Source organism: Pangasianodon hypophthalmus, chromosome 6 (genome assembly GCF_027358585.1).
Source record: "Pangasianodon hypophthalmus isolate fPanHyp1 chromosome 6, fPanHyp1.pri, whole genome shotgun sequence".
Taxonomy (NCBI): Eukaryota; Metazoa; Chordata; class Actinopteri; order Siluriformes; family Pangasiidae; genus Pangasianodon; species Pangasianodon hypophthalmus.
The window spans coordinates 5615455-5641025 of record NC_069715.1 but is presented as its reverse complement, the minus strand read 5'-3'; the positions used below and the strand labels follow the sequence as shown (position 1 = coordinate 5641025).

At 38.8% G+C, this 25571-nt stretch overlaps 1 protein-coding gene across 2 annotated transcripts in view; it reads right to left on the bottom strand.

The window, feature by feature from the left end:
* Nucleotides 1–25571, bottom strand: part of LOC113534311 (leucine-rich repeat-containing protein 49) — a 47186-nt gene that overhangs the window by 9348 nt on the left and 12267 nt on the right. For both annotated transcript variants that reach the window (XM_026927002.3, XM_053235195.1), the window contains exons 8-13: nt 22032–22175; nt 15802–15863; nt 13868–14015; nt 8271–8354; nt 4373–4548; nt 3098–3199 (exon numbers count right to left, since the gene is read on the bottom strand). In XM_026927002.3, the coding sequence (XP_026782803.3) occupies nt 3098–3199; nt 4373–4548; nt 8271–8354; nt 13868–14015; nt 15802–15863; nt 22032–22175 (716 nt within the window). The remainder of the gene's footprint in view (nt 1–3097; nt 3200–4372; nt 4549–8270; nt 8355–13867; nt 14016–15801; nt 15864–22031; nt 22176–25571) is intronic.

Genomic DNA, 25571 nt, shown 5'->3' with positions numbered 1-25571 from the left:
GTGACATAGTAAAAAAAAAAAATTGAAACCTGAGAACCACAAACAGACTTTGATTAAGTAACGATGTGATCTTACAAAGCGTTGAACTTGGCTGAACTCAAAAGCCACTTCAGTGTTCATCATGCCTTTTATTTAATCTTTATTATCTCCATCCAAGCCAAACAAATCCAAAATATAACCTGGTTATTCCAGGAAGCCCTGCAAAGTTAAGAGATATATTCAGTTCAAGTAAAGAAGGAAGGGAGGGAGCACCTTTTGTGATTTTCTGGAGAACATTAGCTTCAAAAGCCGCCCAATTATCCTGTAGCATAGTACAGACATTATTTAAGTGTAGAAGAACCTTCGACATTTAAAAACACCAGAGAGCACTGTGTATTCCACACAATTATTAATCCATTTGGTGAGTCTGAATCAATGCAAATGTAATACTTTTGGTTCGTTTGATACTTGGTTTGGTTTGGTTTCACACTGCAAATAATTACACAAGCCAAAAAAGCAAAAAGTTGTCTGAGGGGCGTGTAGAGCCTGAAAATGTCCCCGCAAATCTCTTTTATTCACTGGTCAGAAATGTAGTGATTGAAAAACTTAAACAAACTTGTCCCAAGTGGCGTAGAAATCACAAAAATCACCCAAGCATGGAGAACACGGAGGCGGCACTCAGCAAATGACTAGATAATTATATAAAAGAGTTTTTGTATCAAGTGCTTATTTCCAAAGCCCCAAAACACATGGCATTTCTCCAATGGCATTTGGCTCAATTTGTGCCTCGCCGCTCATTTGAGCAGCTCAAAAAAACAAACAAGAAAGACCAAGTTTGGTTCGAATCGCTTGATTTTGATTGGAACCAGGTCGAAAACCTCCAGAGAATTCTTTCTACTTTCACAAGTGTGTTATGTAGTGGGAATAAGCACAGGTACTCGACCAGAGTATGGATGGTTCTGAATTTGAAAATGCTGTGCCATATTGCACTGTCTGGTACACAAGCGCTTTAACTGACCCCATGAGCGGACCTGCAGGCGCCAGGAACTGACAGGAAGCCCTGATCCCTCACCTTAATCAGGCAATCACAAAACACACATACGTGCATAAGGAGCTGCTGACAACTAGCACACAGATAAAAGTGAGTCAGCGCTGCAGGGTGTCATGCTGTTGTCTGCAATCACACATAATGGATTGGCAGCGTCCTGGAGACCTGGTGCCTGAAACAAACATGCCTAAATAGAATGTGATGGAAAGAAAAAGGTGATGGAGAAACAAAGCCACGTCCTCATGTTGCCTGTAAGAAACTGAATAAGCTCCAGCTGAAACATGTCCAACAATAATAGATATTTTTAAAGAAGCTAAGGTAAGGGTGTGATGTATTTTCGAATGCTCTGGCTGGCACATAGAGCTGTGTTTGACATATTTAAGAGGTAACTCAGAGCAACTCGTCTATCAGGACTTTTATCCTCACTGACTGGCTGATTGTGTTATCTCACAGAGTCACGGGCTGGCCTGAGGTGTGGGAAGGTAATGGATGGGATGAGAAACACACTCCCTCTTCTGCTTGTATTCTCTCTGGCTCTCTTTCATGACTTTTTCATTCACAGTATCAGATATGTAATATTCCCATCAGTCATTTTTATGAAGCTCTTTCCTGTTCTAACTTTCCATACTACACAAACAATACGAACAGCATGAAGTCAGGTTGTTTGACGTTGTGGATGTATGGAGGAGCATCCTGGTTTTGCAGAGTCACAAGCTTCACTGGGTTAACAAGGGTTGAATTTGATTAACCATGATCACTAGCGATTCTTTGCAATTATGTGGCTCAATGTAGTGCTTAACCTAAAGTAGTGGTTTCGGTTACACAGTATAATACAATTACCCAACACACAACTAATCCGCTTAGCTAATGTTAAAGCTACCTCTCCAGCTCATGTTACACACTTAAGAGTTCTGAATGGTTAATAGTTCTAGATTTTAAAAAGAGATTTTACTTTGTAAAAGTGAACCTGTTGGTGTAGGGTGCCATTTTTCTGAGAGTGTAAGAAGCTACCCAAGTTCCTACTAAAGCTACCACGGTGTCATAAGACCAAATCTGAGATCAGCTGACCACATTTAGGGACAGCACAATGATGGAGCAGGTAGTGTTAGTGACTCAGGGTTTGAACTCGCAAGCTCTTGTGTGTAGGTACTCCGATGTCTTCACACTTCCTAAAAGCGTTCCTAAAAGCGTGCCGGTAGGTGGACTGGCTTTATTAAAATGCCCTTAGTTATGAAGGATTTTGTGAGTCCAGGTTGTATTCCTGTGTTCCCGTGATGGGTTCCACCAAAACCAAGCACTTGATTAACATAAGCTCTGGACATGCATGGATGGAAATGCCTGGAAGCTCCTAGAAAGAACTCAGCTCAGTGTGTTAAGACTAATGTGCTCTGGGAGGAAAACTCATAATTCATTCTTTTAATCTGAACTGTGTGCTACAGGGCTACTCCAAACACACACACACACACACACGGCTATGATATAAGCCAGCATAAAGCTCCCTTGAATGCACAAATATGCTTTCTTAAACAACTATTTACATTCCTTCAGCTGATCTTATGAAAGAAATTGATCATCGTATTAATATGTCAAATGAAGCGACATGTTTAAAACAGTCAGTGTTTTTTTGTGTGTTTGCAGCAAATATTTATTGAGATTAATTAGACACAGGCAGCATTTGTTCCTAAAGATGACTTTGAGTAAACTATGGGGTCAGTATATTATGTGCGTATATGCGTGTCTGTGTGTGTGTGTGTGTGTGTGTGTGTGTCTTCAGAATACAGTCTGAACAACGCATTATCTGTATAATGGGATAAACACACACAACACACACACAAATACACACAGAAGCACGTGGATCATGTGTGTGCGAGGAGAGAGCGAAAGCAGATCAAACACTACAGGAATGTGATGTCACTGTGATGGGAATGCAAGTGGAGGAAATGCAGAAACTTCTAGAAGTGATCTATTTACCAGGCATCAGATTCATACTGCATTTAGCAGACTCTACATATATTCTACAGAAGAAGGATAGACTACAGGATGTTTGTGTATGTGTGTGTGTGTATGTACCTGGGGTCTCTGGGGCTGTTGGGGCGGCTGCTTGAGCGCAGTTTACTGTCACTGCCCCCTGTTGGACGCTCAGGAACAGTGAGGGGACTCCCTCTATCTCGTCTGGCGGGGAGGAGAGAGAAATACATGTAAGAGAGACAGAGAGATAGAAAGAAATAAACCACTTTTCCACTTCCATTGGAAGGAGTGGAAGTGTCTTAAGCGTAAAAATTAACAACAATCATGGATGATGTTTTAAAAGCTGTACTTCTGGCTTTGAGAACATATTTTACCAAATATGGTCACAGACAACAATGTGTATAATGTGGCATGACAAATACTTGTTTTAATTGCGTCTATACCATAACAATATTGAATTCTTGATTCTGATTGGTCAGGCAATGTTGATTAATTTTCATTAATCAGCTCTGACAGTATTTCTGGCTGCAAGGCAAATCACATGTTTATATTAATGCACTTGTTTTATAACTAATAACTAATAAAAACTGTTCATTCAACATTTATGGAAGGAGTCTCCAGTGTCAGTGGTAAAGCTGTAACTTTAAATTGTCCACCACAGGAAAGTCTTCAGGACAGAAAACATGACCAGCAGCATTTTTTAACGAACTTATTAACTTCAAGAGAAAGTAAAGAGACCATGATGGAGCAACTTTTCAGCTGCTATAATTGAAATGAAAACAGGAACTTGTTTTGTGGAAATATGAAACAAATGTGATGCATCAATCTTTAATAAATAAAAAATTGCATTTGCTTGCAAAATGCTGTGCTATAACAGGAATAAAACAATTCAGAACTTGTGGTTGTAGTAAAATAATCAACTTCAGGGTGGTAAGAGTAACTCTGCTTCATGTCAGGCCATATCACACCACCCTGTCGTTGATTATTTACCTATAGTAGCATGCCCTTTCCTGTTTTATTCCTTAATTAGCTTATTTAGTCTGAATGTGTAGCTGCTTAAAGAAAGTGTTTATTGTCTTAATTTAAAGAGCAACCATAAAAAATAACCTGCTCAAGTCACTGATGCTGCTGTTATGTGGATAAAATGATGCCTAAGCCTTGACATCACTGCTTCTTGGTTCTAGACCAGCAGAACTTTGGTACTGGAATTGATACATTTTGACGTGCGCTTCATGGTATAGAGAGAGGACTGGATGAGAACTGATTTGTTATTAGCTGTTATTCCTTATCTTCTACTCCCGTTTTTTATACTCTTCCACCATCATTAATATAATCATCAATTAAACTATAGGATTATGACGTCTTCAACCTCTGTACCTGAGGTCATCGGGTGAGGGCTCCTGAGTGATCCCATTGGTCTGTCCTGGGCTGTGGGCGGGGCTGTTCTCTGGGCTCAGCTCTTCCTTGGCGCCGTTCTGTGCTGGAAGCTCAAGAAAGCTCCTGGACTCCTCCCACTGCTGCGCTGCATTACGGATGGCCAGCCGTCGCTTCTCCTGGGTAAAGAAAAGGAAATATGAATATCACGGTTCAACCACAGCTTTTTCAACGTGGCCACCAGAACACCTGGACAAGCAGAACTTCTGGGTTAAATTCCCTGCGTCAGAGGTAATGGCTGGAACTGATCGGCTGAGATGGGAACCAGTTTAATGGGATAAAGCGACTCTTTCTGCTTAATCCTTCTCACATCTACTGTACAGAATGGAACCTGAAGTACTTCCTCAGAACCTCATTCACCTTTGCATATATGGTCACAAAGCAGCTTCACAGAAATCAGGGCGTAGATTTAGATCCCTGATGAGCAAGCCAGAGACAAGAGTGGCAAAAAAAACTCCCTGAGATACCATGAGGAAGAAATCGTGATAGGAACCAGACTCTTCTGAGTGATACCAGATAGAGGGATTTTGTGCCAGAAGGATGAAATAAGAACTTTTAGGAGGGTTCTACTAAGATACACACTATGACACTATCAGCTAAGACACTTGACTGGTAAAAGGTTAGGATGTTAGATTGCATAATGTTACTGAGTTTAGCTACTCAGCCTGTCAAGCAGGCAAAGAATATTCATCCTAGTATCATTTTATTTACTTTATTTTTTTTCTACTTCCTATGTACTTGTAAAATTGTTGTATTGTTGTAAAAATCTGCTGTATAGTTCTGTTTAGTTCTTGATTGGTTGATGTGCACATGCACAATTCATTTCTTCATAATAATTCAAATAATACAATTATTATTATTATTATTGTTGTTGTTGTTGTTGTTGTTGTTTTATTTCTGATTTTCTTTCTTTTCCTTTTCTTTCCTTCTTTTTTCTCTCACTTTCTTTGGTGTGGCTTTATTAGTCCATGAAAATGTAACTTTATTTTTATATTTCTATATTATTTATACATTATTTATATATTTTTCTTAACAAAGTCCAAATTATATTATGTACTGTACATGTTATATATATATATATATATATATATATATATATATATATATATATAAATAAGTCCTTAGCCCAACATCCTAATCCTCCTCCAAAGAGGGGTAGTGGTGGCAGGTTGCTTATATTATTAATGTTTATTTTAATTATTAATATAATAACTTAGGTTCTTTAACAATGTTAAAGGTTAAACATATTTCATAGATATTACATATTTATTCTTGTATTGCTGTCAAGTTATGTTTTGTTTTTTAACTGTTGATTACAGAACATTTTTTGAGGCCTTTTTTTTTTTTTTTGTATTTATTTATTCATCATTTTGGTCCCTGGAGGACTAGTGGTTAGGCCACGATGCTCTCACCGCCGTGGCCCGGGATCGATTCCCGACCAGGGAACCCACTCCAGCCACTGGGGTTGCACAAGACAGTGAACTCACAGTGCCAGTCCCAAGACTGGATAAACTTGGTGAGGGTTGCGTCAGGAAGGGCTCTAAGAACAATATATTTTTTTGTTTGTCTCCTTTGTTTGTATTAACTTATTCATACATCTTTCCTTTTTTACCACCCTCTCTTAAGAGTGGCTTTAATAGTACATAATAATATAACTTTATTTATTGTTAACAAGTCCTTATTGTCCTCTGAAGAAGCTTGATGTTAAAGTGATAAACCCCATAACTGGTACTTCACCTAACTTTAATCATCTGTGGCTTAAAGTGTGACTCGACCACTTCATACACGTGAAGCAGCTTTGCATGTAATAAAACCTGTGAAACACTGTGGGCCACATTGTTTGTGGGCCACATTGTTTGTGATCAATAACACGAAGGTGGAAATAAGGCTTAAGATGATGCTGTTGGTGCCTGGGGCTGTGGAAGATATTTTTGGTATCTTTCTGACCCATTTTGGTGGTCACAGATTTTTTTGGCAGATTTTAGCAATACACAAACCAAGTTCAGCTCGCACCTACACACAACCGAGCCCTGCCGCTCTAATTTCTCCTTTACAGTTTCACTGATATCCTCGTTGAGCTTTATTAGACTGATGTACGCTGCGTTTGCTTTGTGATATCTTTCCAACATTCTGGTACATTCTGTTTCCACATTTCTCCACAGGAACGAAACAGCAGTCGCTGAGCTGTCAGATGGCACAGGAGATGGCGGTGCGAAACACTAGCTATGGAACCCATGTGAGAAAGATGAGATTACTGGAAAATTAGAAAATCACAAGCCTGACTTCATGTGCCCATGACAGTAAGCATCATTGTACAGTGAAAGTGAGATGTTAGATGGTTTAATGAATCAAAAACACTAACATAGTTAATATGGACACTCAATTATCTGTCAGTAGCGCTTTCTATCTTTTACAACATATTACCCATGATGCAATTCTCAACATAGAGGAACTAGAAGAGGCATCTTGCTTCTTTTTGCCCCTTATTAAGTTTCTCCTCAACCAGGTATGGAATGTGCCACTCCCTCTGTGTGTGTGTGTGTGTAATAATGCATGAAGGAGTTAATGTTTTATCAGGGATTAGCTGGCTTCGATTACACAGAAACCATCAACTCCTACTGGTCTCTCCCACTTCTTTCCCACAACAAAAACAAATAAATCACACACATTACACAAAAACACAAGACTTTGCCAGTTCTTTGGCTAAAGCTAAATTAAGGAGCAGAAAAAGCTCTAAAAGTGAAGTTCTGTCTCGACATGTTTCTGCATTGTTTTCTGTTTGTGTTTTTTTTTTAAGGAGTCTCCAGCGTTTGTAACAGTCAGAAGAAAAGACCTCAGAATGGACAGCCATCTTGGTAACAAGCTGCATTTTTTTTAACCACTTTTTCTTTTCCGACACCGTTACTGGAACCTTGAGTATCAGCTTATATCGATACCTATCTGATATTTTTTTCTTTGAAGAAAAAAAAATTAAAAACTTAAAAAAAATCAAAATTACAGGTACAAATATGTAGCTAAAAATGTTTTTACAAAAAAAAAAAAAACAGCTTTCACACAAAATCACTGACATTGCAAATATAATAAAGTATAAACATCTTGTATGTATAAAGACTGATCCTAACAAAAAAAAAAAAATACAACTGATTCTTTGTAGATGTAAACATTTGCAATTCCAAACAAACTTTCCCGAAGCCAATTTCAGTCTTTTCCCTTTGTTACAGGATGAAATCAAATATCCAATCCACTGTTTTTTTCTGGTATTTGCCCGATATAGAACCTGGGTATAGGTTATAGGTATAGGTTGAGATATATATATATATATATATATATATATATATATATATATATATATATATATATATATCTCAACATTAAATGTAACTAACTATAAATGGATAAAAAGTACATGTCCTTCTTTAATTAATAAAAGATTGTAATCCTTGGCAAACTGTAGTGGTATAAGAGGAATAGAACACTTGCTCTTATTGGAAATTAATCACCTTCTGGGTGGTAAAGTATCACACCACTTTGTCATTGATTTTTTTCCTATAACCGCATGCCCCATCACGCTTTATTCCTTACCGAACAATGTGCTTCAAGGGAAAATTTCACAAAATTACAGTGTTGTTACCAAAGCACTCAGGGCTCTTTAGTGACTCATCTAATGAGCGTCCTCTTCCTCCCTGCACGAGTCTAAAGAGCAGCCTGTCACCGCAGCAGCAGCAGGATCTCTGCTAAAGATATTATGCTACAATAGTCACAGAAAAGCGGACAAGAGTAATCCTTAAGAAATCAAACTGCAGGAAGTGTAAAGCAAAGTGACAGGATATTTTGTGTCTACCTTGTGAGCAGCTTGTTTGTGGCTCTCGCGTTTCTTCTCATCCTCCTTTCGCGCTAAAAGATTTGCCGTGCGTCTGTCCTCCTCCTGCAGAGCAAATCCAAATCAATTTGTAGATCAGATGTTGTCCTTTTGTGGTTCATTTTAGGGCAGATGGCACGACACCAGACTCACACCTCTCTGCCTCAAAGAAAACCTATAACCAGTTTCTCAAATTTCAAATTTATGCTATTATGATAATGTTGACATATGATTATCCAAAACATTATTTCTTTCTTATACCACAGCACTGCTGAATTCTCAAATCTGATTGGTCAGAAGGGGTGGTTAACTTTCTTTAGCAGCCCAGCTCAGACAGTTGAAATTTAAGTCAAGGTTTATATTAATGCACTCATTCTATTATGTTATCATTTCTTTAGTAACAGCTTTCTTACATTGTGTGATTCCAGCCATCTTTTACGATATATATACGAGATGATCCCAATAATATGTTGGCAGAATTCTATAACAGACAGTGCCAAAACATGTGCTCTTCCTGGCGGATTATACGATGAAGATCCTAGAACGTTGTGCCATACCGAGTACGCGGTGATGCAGCACAGGTTTGTGGCTCTTCGACTGGAAAGCATGAACTAGTTACATACTGTCATAAACTCGATGAGTAAGTAAACTGGATTTCGTGTGTTAATTAGCTACCTGGAAGCTGTAATTCCTCCTCTAGTTCCTTCCACGCCGCATTCCTTTTTGTCCTGCCATGACAGAATTGTGATGAGACATTATAGAGACATTCTCTCTGCTGCCACAATTCAACCAACCGCTCTTCTTTTAAATCCCGAATGCTTTGTTCATGGTTCGCCATCACCGCTACTGTAAACGTAGCTGTCCCGTGAGTTTTCTGTAATCCTGCGCCGTCCTCCTATCAGTGGTTTTTAGATGAGTGTTGTAGCAGCACTCACACTCCAAGATTTTAATCTAAACCATTACATGGGGACTTGTACAGAAAATATCATCATCTTCATAATCTAAAGCTAATAATAAAAAACAGATTACAAAAAACATGATATTTAACAAAGAAATAGTTATAATCATTGATTCGATGGGTGAAGTCTTCTGTAAGGACACGTTCATTTAAAATTTATGGAAGGAGTCTCCAGTGTCAGTGCTTTGTAAAACAGTAAAAGTCTGGACAGGTGACTTCGCGCTTTACGGTTCCTCTGTAACATGACAAGCTGCTTTTTTTTGTCCTATTAACTTCAATAGAGAGAAAAAAAAGAAAAGCTGGTGAGGGAACGGCTGTTTATAGTACTGTAGACTGTTCAATGTAGCTATAAATGGATAAAAAGTATGATGTGTTGTTCTTTAATAATGGAAAAAAAGTTAACGTTGACAAATTGCTGTAGTATAAGCGCAATAAATGACTCCAGGATGTGCAGTTACTGGAAAATAATCATCCCATTGTTTATTATTTTTCTGTAACAACACACCCCCAAGTGTTTTATTCCAAACTAATGAAACAAGACCTGCGTAAATGTATTACATGATGACTGACAGCTTCTGTGAGGTTTGGTTACAAAATGAACCTGATGCTTTAACTAGCATAACAAAGTATGTAGCCTTCAGCCATAGATACAGAAAAAAACATTCCACATATTATGATCAGCTTAACAACCAACATGGACAAATGAAATCAGAGCAGGCATCGGGCAAAAAAAAACCAAAAACAGTTTATCCTCAGTGCTATAAGCAAAGAGATGCAAGTAAAAGTAAAATATTTTCCTGGATTCATTCACAGACGTCAATCAGCTGACCCTGCTTTGTGAAAACCATATCTGACGGGCATGTCATATCACACCCATACACCTTCCAAGCTCCAACACGTCAGTCAGCACGAGATCTCCAGAGGCCAAGGCACTAAAATCTGCAGAGGGAAATAGTAAGAACTGAAACACTCTCCCTGTAGAACAGTCTGGAACTTGCTCTGCATGCCATGCTGGCACAGAGAAGCGTGGGTGGACCACTACAGCAGCTCAGGAGTTGGGAGGAAATGATCGAGCTGAGCCAGATTTCCCTTTCACAACACAAGTTACAGTACACCAGTCACTCCTAATTAACAGGGAATCCCAACAAGATTTCCACTTCTTCACATTTTGCTGATCTGCCATAGCATGCTGAGCTGCTCCACTTTTCTCAGATAATGTGGCTACTGTAATTAAGTACGCACATACGTAAGCAAGAAAGTAATAAGTTAGTTAGTAATAAGTAAGCAATAAGTAAGCAAGAAAGTAATAAGTTAGTTAGTAATAAGTAAGCAATAAGTAAGTAAGAAAGTAATAAGTAAGTAATAAGTAAGTAAGAAAGTAATAAGTAAGTAATAATTAAGTAACTAGTAAGTAACTAATAAGTAATAAGTAATTAGTAAGTAAGTAATAAGTAAGTTTTATTTATAAAGAATATTTGCAACAACAATAGTTGCCCGAAGTGTTTGTGATATTTTTATGAACATTTTCTATATTTTTTAAAATTACAAATACAGTTGCATATTAAAATTTCATAGTGAATCCTTAAAAATGTATAATGTTATACATTTCTTATAAATTTTTTTGTTTTCCCTCCTTCCTGTGTCAAATAATAATTATTGTTTATTTAAATGTAACAATTCCAAATATTATTATTATTAATAATAATAATAATAATAATAATAATTTTGTAGACATTAAATAAAGATTTGCTGAACTCGTTCTTTTAACTTTTTTATAACAATTACAATTACGTTACAATTTTTACTGAATCATTAAAATTGTAAAATTTTATACTTCCTGTGTCAAATAATAAATATGTACTGAATTTAAAAAATAATGATGATGATGATTACTACTACTACTACTAATAATAATAATAAATAATGTAATTATTTAATTAAAATAACTAAATAATAAATTATCTGCAGACATTTAAAGCTTCACTGAACTAAATTTTCAGTTTTGTTAAAATTTTAATATTGAATTATCAAAAATGTAAAATATTACAATTTCTTATAGATGTTCGAATTTTTCTGTCAAATAATATATTTTTAATTATTATTAACAATAATAGAATTTTAATACACTTTAACAATATAATAATGTTTCATATTAATAACATATGATAAAAAAAATCATAGAATAATTACATACTACAATTTCCTACAGAGTTTTCCATTTTTCCTCCTGAACAATATTAAATATACACAATAAACTGTTACAATAATAATAATAATAATAATAATAATAATAATAATAATAATTTTAGCATTTTTTTGTATAGAGTAAATAAAAATGACTGAACTCAGTTTTTTTAATTGCAACACTGCTGTTTTGCTGGGTTTGTTAACAAACCTACATATTGCGATACATACTGTGCACCATAGAAATGTCTTCAGGTAAATGACGTGATATGATATTTTTGTGTCTGATAGTAATAGACAATTGTTGGTAAATGCATGTTGAGCTGCTACAGAACGTGCCTCTTTCCTGTTCTTGGTTTCAATGCCAAAATTGAAGCGTTTCGGTTTAATTGGCACTTTACTGACACATAATTAATGCTAACGAGACTAAAGCAGTGTGTGTAATTCCCTTGTACTGTTTAATTATACTTAGCCTGAGGCAGCAGCTCTGAGATCAGATAGACACCACACTGAGTGTCTCCCAGCATCAGTTGATCTTTATGAAAAGATGCGTGGAACAGTAAGAATTACTTCTACACGAGTTTTGCGAGTGCCTGATGCTTTCACTGATTTCTCCCTGAAAGAGGGATTAGACGAGACGGAAGTTTCTCTGCTGATGGATGGGTTCAGGAGCCTGGAAGGTAAACGACGGTAAGCAATTGTGCCGGCATTATTCTGGAAAACTGCAGAGGGGCGGCGTGTCTGCGGCAGAATACAGGGTGCCATGTGCACTGTGTATGTGTGTGTGTGTGTGTGTGTGTGTGTGTGTGTATAAAATCAGGTACATGCTCAGACTTGGACACTCCCTGTTGCAAAGCCTCAGGATACAACATGCACACATACAGACCATCAACATACACACACACACAGACACACACACACCTGAGTTATCACCCAGATTGCAGGGAGACAGGTTTTTAGGTGTTTGATATGTGTGTGTGTGTGTGTGTGCTTGTGTGTGTGTGTGTGTATGTTAGCTAACCACTGATAATCAAACAGGCATTTAGTCAGTGGCATTACACACACAAATATAAAGTACACAGCCAGACACACACACACATACACACACACACACACACACACAGAAATGAAACAGACAAGCTGTACTTAATACACTCACAGCCTCTTTCTGAGACGACCTCAAATACTGTTATCTAATCCGCCATGATTAAAATTTGCTTACTTGTACTGGTGTTGCTACCGGGGAAGCTAATAGCTACCGGTTTAGCATTGCGCAAGCTACATGTCTAAATTACTGCATGTTTGCCTCAAAAGGTTTTATTTTACTCAGTAACACCAGTTGTACAACACAATAACCGGTTACTATGAAAAAGGAATATATTCAAATTTTGGAAAAATTGGAATTATATGACTATCCGAATCCCTTGTACCATAAAACCCCGCCTTCAATCTTTAGGCCACGCCTCCCAAACTCTGTGCTGAAGAAGAAAATGATTCAGTTTCAACATATCACTGTTTTTAATTATGAAACGTCACATTTATCCTTTTTTATCTTTTAGAAATCCCATAAAGAAGTCAAACTCAATGATGAAACTCAACAAGAACACAAAGCTTGGTAGCTCCAACCTTCCTTTACTCATTAGCTACATTATCCTAGAAGCTCTAATGCAAAACTAAAGAAGCAAATTTCAGACAATTTTCAGTTTTGTTTGATCGACTAGTTTGCCATAAAAGTGAATTATGTACGTTTCTATCTGACCCGTTGCTCCTATAACTGAAGAATTGTATTTCTCTCATACCACAGTGACTTGCCAATGGCTGTGACTTTTAATTTATTAATGAACAACACTTCATGCTTTTTAACCATTTATAGTTACATTTAGTGTTGTGGAACGTCTGTGAAACGGGTTAGTTACTGTTATTACTTACATTATACCATCTATAAACCCCTGTCTCCTCACCAGCCTCTATTTCTGTTCTCTCTTGAAGTTAATAAGAAAAAAAACAGTTTGTGATATTACTGAGAAAGGGCAAAGCGCCCAAGTTCTCAGTTCCTTCCTGTGTCTGAAAACTTACTGAAAGCTCTAAAACTGGGGCCTCCTTCCATTAAAGATGTTTAATAAACGTGTACAGATAGCTTCACCATATAAACGATTATACATTTTTCTTTGTTAAATAATATTTTCTTAATCTGTTTATTATTAGTTTTAGATTATGTGGAGCATCCGCCATGTGTATGAGCTGTTACTATGGAAACGGAATAAATATTTATATATACCTTTGTTTTGAATTATGGCTAGAACAATTATCAGAGCTGCTGTTAAAGAGAATTCAACAGCATTGTTGTATCAATACAGTTAATGCATGTGTGCTTGTATGGACCAGCAAAGAGACGTCCCAAGTACACACACACACACACACACACACACACTCTTACTGTGATGCGCTTCATGTCCAGCAGCCGGAGTGGAAGCATGCAGCGCAGTGCAGTCTGTTTGTAGCATGACTCCTGAGCTACAGGGTTCCCATCCAGGGTGAGCTCACTCAGAGAGCACGAGTCTCCCAGACAGGCCAGCTCATCAAAACTACTCCACACACACACACACACACACACACGCACACACAGACACACACAGACACACACACAGACACACACAGACATATACATAATCAGAAATGTCATGCTGTATCAATAGTCACTTACATGCACTTTTCAATATGTATATACTGCTGTAAGGAAATTGTGTATTTAATATAACCTTTAAGATCTATCCCTGTATTATTGACATACTAATCCCATTAAACTGTACTGAACACACACTGCTGTACTGAACACACACTGCTGTACTGCACACACACTGCTGTACTGAACACACACTGCTGTACTGAACACACACTGCTGTACTGAACACACACTGCTGTACTGCACACACACTGCTGTACTGCACACACACTGCTGTACTGAACACACACTGCTGTACTGAACACACACTGCTGTACTGCACACACACTGCTGTACTGAACACACACTGCTGTACTGAATATGTGAAAACAGAGAATAAAAACTAGAGAAGAAAAAGAGAAGAGAAGAGAAGAGAAGAGAAGAGAAGAGAGCAGCCCGAAACACAGCTGGAGCCTTTCACATTCACATTCACATTGCTCTCTCTCTCTCTCTCTCTCTCTCTCTCTCTCTCTCAGGCCACAGCAGCATGAATAAATCATTAGTCTGGACCTTTTAACCATTTCTGATCAGTGCTCTCTCTGGGCCTGTTCCTCTCAGCCCCAAACCTCCTCCATCACCCCCTCACCCCTCCATCACCTCCTCCATTACCCCCTCACCCCTCCATCACCTCCTCCATTACCCCATCACCCCTCCATCACCTCCTCCATTACCCCCTCCATCACCCCCTCCATTACCCCCTCCATCACCTCCTCCATTACCCCCTCCAACACCCCATCATCTCCTCCACTACCCCATCACCCCTCCATCACCTCCTCCATCAGCACATCGCCTCCTCCATCACCTTCTCCACCAGCACATCGCCTCCTCTATCACCTCCTCTATTACCCATCACCTCCTCCATCACCTCCTCCATTACCCCATCACCACCTCCATTACCCCTCCAACACCCCATCATCTCCTCCATCACCCCATCACCCCTCTGTCACCTCCACCATCAGCACATCGCCTCCTCTATCCCCTTCTCCATTACCCCATCCCACCCTCTATCACCTCCTCCATTACCCCACCACACCCTCTATCACCTCCTCTATTACCCCATCACCTCCTCCATTACCCCAACACCCCCCTCCATCACCTCCTCCATTATCCCATCACCGCCTCTATCACTTCTTCCATTACACCATCACCTCCTCCTTTAGGCCATCACCCCCACCTTCACCTCCTCCATCACACTTTTCCAGTGTCATGACCAAAAACGCAGAGTCACTCTTTCACTGTCTCTCTCTCTCTCTCTCTCTCTCCTCTCTCTCTCTCTCTCTGCTTAGCTGGAGGTGGACGCATGACACGGCAAAAACCAGGACAAAGGATTTCAGAGTAAAGAAACAGGACATGCGGAGCTCCAAATACACACACACACACACAAACACACACACACACACACAGAGAGAGAAAGAGAGAGAGAGAGGGAAGATACACAAATATTTACATATTTATATATACACATAAATTTATACACAACTTCCTTAACAACTGCAGCATTTACGGACAGATAGCACAATTATCTTGTAATGTAGCGTCAGTCCTCATGTATGGGCAGGGCAAAAAAAAAAAAAAAAAGATGTGTCTACCTCAGCACTTTTGTGGAGTCGCGGAGAGGAGGGGGTTAATGCAGCCGCACTTTCTCTTACCTGCTGATGCTGTTAGCGCTGAGGAAGAGACGCTGGAGACAGGGCAGCCGGTCCACCTCCGTCTAACCAAAGAGAAAGAGAGAGAGAGAGAGAAATGAGGAGGAGTGAGAAAGAAAGAGGGATGCTGCAGAATCCCTCGTGAAGCTGCGAGCTCTTACCATTCGTCCAGTCACCTTGCAGCGCCGGCAAACTGCTCCATCCGGCCAGCGCACACGCATGCGCACATGTATAAACACACACACACAGACTGCTGCGGCTGCTCGGGGAGGGGTGTGAACACAGTGCTGGAGAGGAGGACGAGGAGGAGGAGGGAGAGCAAGAGAGAGAAAGAGAGAGAGAGAGAGAGAGAGAGAGGAAGAGTGAAGAAGAGAGTGGGGGATAATGCAGAGGAGATGCTCACACACGGTTAGCGAATAGCAGAGATGGTCCAGCTGATGACGTTGGCAACGGAGGAGCTAATGAGGGGGGATGTGTTTTGTGATTATCCTGTGTGTGCTTTGATGTAGAGTCAGTGTGAGAGAGAGAGAGACAGAGAGACAGAGAACAAAGGAGGGAGGGGGAAATTAGGGAAAGGGAGGGAAGGAGGATGGGTGAGGGGAAAAGGCTGTGACTGGTACATGAGGAAACAGCCAGACGGCAATGTCACAGAGGGCAACAGTTGTGATGCCACACATGAGTGTGTGTGTGTATGGTGTGTGTGTGTGTGTGTGTGTGTGTGTGTGTGTGATAAAGGCAGGAAGCTGCTGAGATCAGACTTCAGACACATCCTTATCCACCCACCCATATACACACACACACACACACACACACACAATCGCTATAGTATAATTTCTTGAGTCAGCACTTAGTAGTGAAGTCTGGCAAGTTGCCCTTAATGCCTCTCATAATGCCAACATTCAGTACTGCCCTCTTCACGGCTGATTATAATGCTCGCAGGCAGGCGTGTACGCACTCAGACAAGTGTCCTCTTGTCTGGTTGTATAATAATTATGTTTTATATGGCCTCTGGGGATGCGCCACTGTCCAAGATCTACTTCAGTGAGGCACAGATGGCTCAGCCTTGCACTAGAGATAGTAAAAATCATCGATTCTTAGACAAACTGGGATTCTCTCTACGGCAAAATGTCCTAATCAATGGACTCCCGAGTGGAGCAACAGAAAAGCGTCCGCCCTGTCGCGAGTTTGAATCCTGTCAATGCCAGAGTCATCCATGCCGGGAGACTAGACAGCAAAATTGGCTGTGGGGTCTGGGTAGGAGGGATGGCATACTCTCTCTCCCCTGTCAATTAGAGCAACACTGGCCAGACATGGGCATCTGTGAGCTCATCTGTGACTACAAGCTTATATTGCCAAACAAGCTATTGATCTAATTATCATTATTATTTGATTAACTTGTTACCTCTTTTGCCATGCCAGACTTACACATATAGGCATACACTCACTGGCTATTATTATTAGGAAGACCTCTGAGCCTGTACATTCATGCAATTGTCCAATAAGCCAATAATTTGGCAGCAGCACAATGTAGAAAATCATACAGATACAAGCCAAAGCTTCAGTTAATGTGAACATAAATCATCTTCAAACAGAATGGTATAAAAAACAGAAAACATCCAGTGGGCTACAGTCCTGCAGGTTGATGAGAGAGGTCAGAGGAGAATCTGACTGGTACGAGCTGACAGGAAGGCCACAGGAACAATCAAACAATCACTCTTTACAAACATGGCGAGCAGAAAAGCAACTCAGAACACATCGAACCTTGAGGTAGATGGGCTACAACAGCAGAGAGGAATCTGAGGCTACAGATTCACAGCCACAGACTCACCCAAACTAGACAGTTGAAGATTAGAAAAACGTTGCCTGATCTGATGAATTTCTGTTGCAACATGCAGATGGTAGGGTCAGAATCTGGCCTCAACAGCATGAGTCCATGGACCTATCCTGTCTTGTGTCAACAGTTCAGGCTGGTCGTGGTGGTGTAATGGCGTTGGGAATGTTTTCTGTTGCACTTTCATACCTATCAAGCATTGTTTGAATGCAACAATCTGAGCGCTGCTGCTGACCACATGCCACAATTTAATGGCCACAATTTACCATCTTATAATGGCTACGTCAAGCATAATAATATGATGAAGTCATCTAAAACTGATTGCATGAACACTTCACGAGCTTCCCCAGTGACCTTTGAGAGCACCTTTGGAAGAATGAGAGATTCACAGCATGGCCTCTTCTTCTCATTGTTATTATTATTACTATAATTATTATGCAGTATTAGTATGGTATTCCTACTAAAGTGTCCAGTGAGTGTATATTCAATGTCTGAGGCATTTGGTTTTACTTATACTTATGTTTGACTTGGACTTTCTTTCTAGAAATGTTATAGCCAGATTATTCTGCGGGCTGCTTACAGGATATTGTTCCAAGAAGTATATCAGTGGCACGTTGATCATTTTATTTCAGCTCCAACTGGTGATCTTATCGACACTTATAATAACCCAGAAATGGAAAACCGCATCCCTGATCAGCACCGTGAATCTTAATTACTGGCTGAATAAAGATGAGTGTCATCAAAGATTAAGAAGTATGTGATGACAACTTTAAAACCTACAGCACTAAAGCTCCATGCTCAGGTCTCTGTGTTGGGGCAGTGTTATTGTGTAATGGGCATGACAACCTCTAGAGCTGTGTCTGCTCTGTTACATAAATAGATTTATCGATTACATAAGAGGACAGGACATGATGACACTACAGTACACCCTTAAACAGTATGAGCACCACAGATAGATACACACATACTCACACACACACACACACATACACACATACACACATCCCCAGCATGTTTTGGAAGGCTCTCGGATAAAAATACACTACAGAATTTGTTATATCAGTGCTAACTCTAAATCTCAGAACAGCATATGCTTATGTATGACATCAGAGATTAAAGAAAGAGCCCATAAAATACATCTATCCAGCTGTCTTTCTCTTTCATTACTTGAATGGCTATATTTAGCAATAGACAATGACATCATCACTCAGCTGATACGGTGCTGGCCAAAAACCCACCAATCCTGAGAGAGGCACCCGGACAGACGAACACAGATGGAGTTGTGTCAAGAGTGAAATCATCCTGAATGATAGTCCTTAAATCAAAGAGGTCTCATCAGAACAGAAGTGCTCTTTTGCCTGCTTGACTATTCAATCAAATCCAATCATACTGCACGTCAGAAATGCTCGGCCTTTTTTTTTTAAGAAGACAAGAAAACAGACAGCTGTGACATGTCCGAGTACAATGCAGTGAAATTATTTTCTTCACACAACCCAACTTGTGAGGAAGCTCGGCTCAGAGTGCAGGGGTCAGGCTCACAAAGTTCTGATTAGCAGGTCAGAACCTTAACCACTGAACCACCAAAAGACCTGTACATTTCAATCATGGCACAGCTTTCTGTTCTTATAAACATAGTTTGTTTAAACTAGATAATAAAGTGATGAAGCGGCTGTAAGCATTAAAAGATCATAAATCGATTTAATCGACCTGGACCTCTGTAGCTCTGTTTGCAGAGGATTATCTGTTGATCAAAGTTGAGAGTCGAGTCAGATTCAAGAGTCGAGTCAATTTTCTATTATCATTCCATCAGTATACTGTATACATATACGAAAAGGCTGCATGTTGTATTGTTTGTTAATATTGTTTGTATCAAAACTCTGTTTAATTGTTATTCTGACTGGTCAGAAGGTGTTGATTATTTTTCTATTACAGCGGCTCTGACAGTAGTTCTGGTTAAAAAAGCCAACCATAGGTTTATATTAAGGTGCTTGTTCTCATACCTCGCAAAAAAAAAAAAGAAAAAAAAAAACATTTAATTGAAAATGGGGAAGTCTTCTGTATGTCAATGTTTAGTTAGCATTTTTGGAAGGAGTCTCCAGTGTCAGTGCATTGTAACAGTCAAAGGTAAAGCTATAAAATGACGTTTTCAGACATGGGATAGTATTTCTTTTGGTCTTATTAACTTCAAGAGAGAGAAAAAAGACAGGCTGGTGAGAGAATGAGTGATTATAGCTGCTATAAAGTAAGGGATAACAGGAACTAACTTCTTTTATAGATGTTCCATAACATTAAATGTAACTAAAAAAAAAAAAGATATAAAGTATGTGTTGTTCTTTAATAAATAAATATTGTTAGCGCCGGTGAATTGCTGTAGTATAAGAGGAATAAAACACTTCATGATGTGCTGTTATAAGAAAATAATCAGCGTTGATTAGTTTCCTAAAGCACTTCCCGAAGTGTTTTATTCTTTATTTTTGACCAGGGAGACACCAGGGAGATACTCATACATATAAACTCATAGAGGGACAGTGTAAGACAAAAACACTGCAGTCTAGCAGAATGACAACTGCAGTGCAATACAATAAATACACACTGAAATGCAACACACTGTTACTGATGCTAATTACAAAGTCTCAGTGCTAATTAACACTGAAAGTATTGTTTGGCTCCAGAACAACAAGGGAGATATAGCTTTTAGGACAAGGTTTTAAAAGTTCACTGCATCTGTGAGTCATCATATCCTGTAAGCATGGTGAGTATCTAAGGATGTATAGCTACCTGTATGTCTTATATTTAAGCATAATTTAGTAACAAATAACAATTCTGTGACTGAAGTTCATAAGCCCTATTTTCCACCGAGGCAAAGCAAGCTCCAAAAGCAGCATTTAACACAGCGCTAAACAAAAAGAGAACAACATAATCAAAATACAGGAACAGACCATGGCACAAAGGAAACACAAAGATGAATGTGTTCAAACAGAAAGCAGAAATCAGTAAAAAAAAACGCTGCTTTTGCTACAGCAGACTGAATGAAGGCAGTTTCAGTGGGTTTCTTTTCATCACAATACACAACATGTCCAATGTTACATTTCGCTGTTCAATACACAGAGAGGAATTACAAAACCTGCATTTCTACCAGCAGCCAAGACAAACAAATTAATGAGAAAAGATCAGTTCTCCACGGTTCTTTAGATGGCTTGTGGTTCCAGTTCCAGTCTGTGAAAGGGAAACCTTCTGTTGTAGGGTTCTACATAGAACCTTACAGGATTCCCAGACAGAGAGACAACCCTAAAAATGTCTTTATGGTGCCAGATTTAACTTTTTCATAAGATAAAAATAAAATTCATCTCTCTCTTTCTCTCTGCTGGTTCTGGAGCTGGTGTCTAATCTGGAACCATTCTGCAGATTTCATCACAAAAGAGTCACTTCTCAGCAGAGATAATTAGCTCGGTTTCAGCACCAGAACGCTACTGGTTAACCGGTGACGTCTGGGGTCATTTAGGTCGCTTTGACAGCTCAAGAAAGTCTAATTCTTCCATTAAATCCAACCACCATTGAAGTAACAGTCTGAATGAGGTTTTGAAGATTTCCGTTGAGCAATTTTGCTAAATTAAATATCGTGAATCAGGTACCCACTCAGCATAAAGAGCTAAAATGAACAAAAACTTTTTCCTTTGCAATGTAAAATATGTTCTTAGAAGTGTAAAATCTTTCATGGTTATTATATGTTATTATACTCATACGCTGTGCATTAGCAAAATGACATCTTAGCAAGTATAAATGTCTTGAATATGGTCAAATTTATCTAGTATTCCCTATTATAAGATTGCAATAAAAAAATATAAGATTATGAAACCTGTTTCTGGCAGATATAGTAATTTTGCTTCTTTGTAAAAATAAAAGCTTAAAATGAACAGAATTATCTGACAAAAGAACTATTTCAAGCTTGAAATTGGTAAAAATGTCTAAAAATACGTTTTTTATTTGGTTTATTGTAATCCTATAATAGGAAATAAAACTAGATACATTTGACTATATTCAAGATATTTTCCCTTACTAAGCTGGCTTTTTTTTGCAGTGTATGTTTGATTATATAATGGTGCAGCACTTGAACAGTGGAATCAGATCTTTTTTTTTTGTTTGTTTTTTTTTGCCCAGGCACAGTGTCAGTGGAAAAAAGGGCAAGCCGCTGTGTTTAGCTGTGGCTCGTATATGGTTGATTTATTAGGAAACTCGCATCACTGTCAGCTCAGATTGGATTTTGCTTCAGTGAAATAAAATCACCTGCTAAATGAATAAACATATCAGAGAAATGAAACTGTCCCTCGACCCTGAATGTCAGTAGATAGAAAGCAGAAATATAGCACACTGTGTGTGAGTGTTATCGTTTTTCAGTACTCACTACAGAGGAGATGTGGTTGTGTCTCAGGTCAAGTTCGATCAGAGATTCCAGGCCCTGCACGTTCTCCACCCTGGAGATGCAGTTTCCTGCCAAGTTCAGCACTCTGAGCTCTGCTAGGTGAGACACATTCTCGATCCTACTGATCTACAAGCAAAAAAAGTTGGACCATGAACAGAACTTATGACTCATGCAAATGTTTAAAGGTGATACATCTGGAGCTCTGATTCATATCTACATATTGCTTCTGTTAATTATGTTTATGTCCTATCTTGCCAATAAGTCCCTTAAAATAAACACATAAACCATGACTAAAAAAAACATGACTACAGACTGAGAATGTTAAGATTTCATGACCTCGATGTAGTATCTCACGGCTACACAACGTGATAATTAATACTAGGACTATTCATGCAGCAACATCTTGCCAATATACTAGATTCCTACTAGATTTGTCAATGCGTGCCATTTTCTTGCTCCTGTATCACTGTATTATTCTTATTTTATTGTTGTTAAACTCTCTCATGCTTTCATGTTACATCATATAACATTTGACAGCAAAGGACAAAATCTGATCTGCTTCTTCAGTCTGCATTTTCTATCCCACCATTTATTTCAGGTTTAAGGGCAAGTGCTTGTGTTTAAAGGCAGTGGTCTAGATGCTATTGGAAAACCCCGTCTTAGACACTTCTACCCAAGAAAAAAATCTGTCAACCTTGGAGATATGAACCACATGCAAGCGATTTCAATAAATTCCAACTATGACCATTCTCCATGTAAATACTGAAATAACTTTTGAACTCAAGTCGCTGACTCTGAACAGATCCCACCGTGATTCTAATAACTTCTCAGACATACATTTCATAAACACCCGCATAAGATGTTACCACATGTGACACAAGGAAAGCATGAGATGTGCCAAGGAGCGCATTAAATCATTCTTTACCCTGACAACCAAGGTCTCCGAAACAGCCATGGTAACACCTATCTGTAATTCAAGCTCGTCTGATGTTTATGAATCAGCCGGTGCACGCGGATTGCAGATTAAATACAGAATGAAGAGACCACCTGGTATCACTTTTAGTCATATAATAATATCCTTATTGTCAGTGAAGGAACATTCTTTTTTTCTGGGGTCAAAATACAATGATTCATCCATTAAGAAATGCAACAAGCTGATTCATCAGCATCAGACGAGTTACAACCCAGGAAGTGTTAACTACTGGTAAAAGAAAGGGCAACTTCATAATCATGGCGTTTAATTTAAGTGCACTCAGTCCAGAAAGGGGGGGGAGAAGGGTGCACGAATCTAATGAGAGAAGATGGGTGCAAGATGACAAGATGACATTGGAGAATGGAAAGACAGCACAGAACAGAAAGACAGAGAGAGAGAGACACAGAGAGACAGAGAGAGAGAGAGAGACAGAGAGAGACAGAGAGAGGGCACTGTAACCCAGCAGTGTAATGGAAGGCTAATGAGCAGCACTAGTGAACAGCAGAACATCACAGCAGCTCCCACGCAACAAGACATCTCCGGCAAACTTAGGACTAACACACAGAAAGAAGGGAGAAGCGATGTCATATACAAAAAGCTAGACATAGAGAGAAAGAGTATGAAAGGAAGAACAGACAACACTGTGAAACTGAAAGCAGAGTTCACACTAAGAGCATGTACACAGTCCTAACAGATTTTTTTTTTTTTTTTTACACTTCCTCTAAACCTCTCTCTCTTCCCTACCGCCTCTGAATGGTTTCTTACACAATCACGTCACTGCCTAATCACTATTCTCCAGAATTATTGACACCCTTGGTAAAAACCCCATTAAAACTCTGAGAGAACCTAGGAGAGAATGGACCTACACAGATTCTGTATTGAGGAGAGATTTCTTTCTTTGTATTCTCCTCAAGCATTACAGGAGAAGACTCAGTGCTGTCATGTTGGAAAAGAGAGTTTGCACACACAAGTACTAATACAGTGGTGCAAATAAAGGGCTTTTCACACATTCTAAACCCCGGTTAGATGGAATTCTGGGTTATCTTGTTTTACGTTTCACAATGCTCATACTTTACGGGGTTAATCCTGAGCATTCATAATCTGATGCTTCACACTGTACATTCCTAAACCCTGGGTTAACGTTTTTATTTGCATATTTGTGATGTCAACAAACATGATCGGATAAATACAACGCACAACCAGTTTATATAACGGCTTGTCTTGTGCTTTTGCATCAGTGAGAAAAAATGTCACCATGTAAATTCTCCTTGGCTGTTTTAAGCCTCCTGAGACGCACAAAGGCAAGAAAACAAAGACAAAAAGACAAAGGAAAGAAAACACAGAGAAGCAAATTATATGAATATATTTCTTTGAATTCCTTTTAAGCATGGAGAGACTTGTGTTTTCTTGTACAGTAAAGTCCTCATCTTGGAAATTATGGGTCGTTCTCATGAATCATCATAGGTGGTGTTTCATTGCTAATGGCACATTTACATATAGTGACTGAATACGCCACTTTTCGAATGACATGAACAACTTTCATGTTTTTAGTAAACGCTTTGGGAGTACATATTACGAAAGCCAACACTCCTCTACGAGCTGCTATTGATGTGGAATGGATCGCAATTACGCTGGGTTTCTGTGACTGTATAAAGCACGTGATATGAGGCATGCGCTGTTCAGTTTCTGACTGGGTGTCTGTATCTGTCTCTAACACTCTATCGTTTCACACTGTACACGTTTGGCACCGCGATGTGGCGTTAATGCCACAAAAGCAGTGCTAAACCAGCTCTGGAGCAGGGTTTCATAACCCAAGGTAAAAAGCGGTGCTATCCCCAATTCTAAATTATAAGTGTGAAACGTTTCTCTACCTGAGGTTAAAAGCAGGGTTTAGAATGACGATAACTCAGGGTCAAGCACAGTGTGAAAAGCCTTTAACTGTGACATAGGTGGATTTATTAAAAATATTTTTGATAATGTTTTTATGGAGATGGCACCAATCAGATACCCAGTATCAGTTTTGGGCCGATATCAGCAAAAATGGTAGATTGGATATCAGAAAAGACATATCGAATATCAGATTGTGTAACAAATGGCAAAGATTGGAATTGGGATTGGAAAAGAAATTTATTTTTTGGAACTGGAAATGTTTACGTATAAAGACACTGTTTTCCTTTGGTTAGAATTGATTCAATTATATTTATACTTCATAATATTCATTATATTTAAAATGCGAGTTTTTTGTAAAAAAAAAAAAAAAAAGTTTATTTGCGAAATGCTTCAGTTAAAAAAAAAATTAAAGAAAGAAAAACCATATCACATGGGTTTCAGTATTGTTATCGGTATCAGAAAAGAAAAACTGGTACCGTGCCATCTCTATATTTTTTAGTTTCAAGGGCTTTTTTTAAAAAATATTTTCTTAGAGAATGGTTAGAGTTCTCTCATACTGTCAGTTTAATATAATTAATCACATTTTTTCATAACCTCTTTGACGCAGGGAGCCAATAATTCTGGCACTGACTGTAAGTGAGGGTCAGAATAGCTGTAAT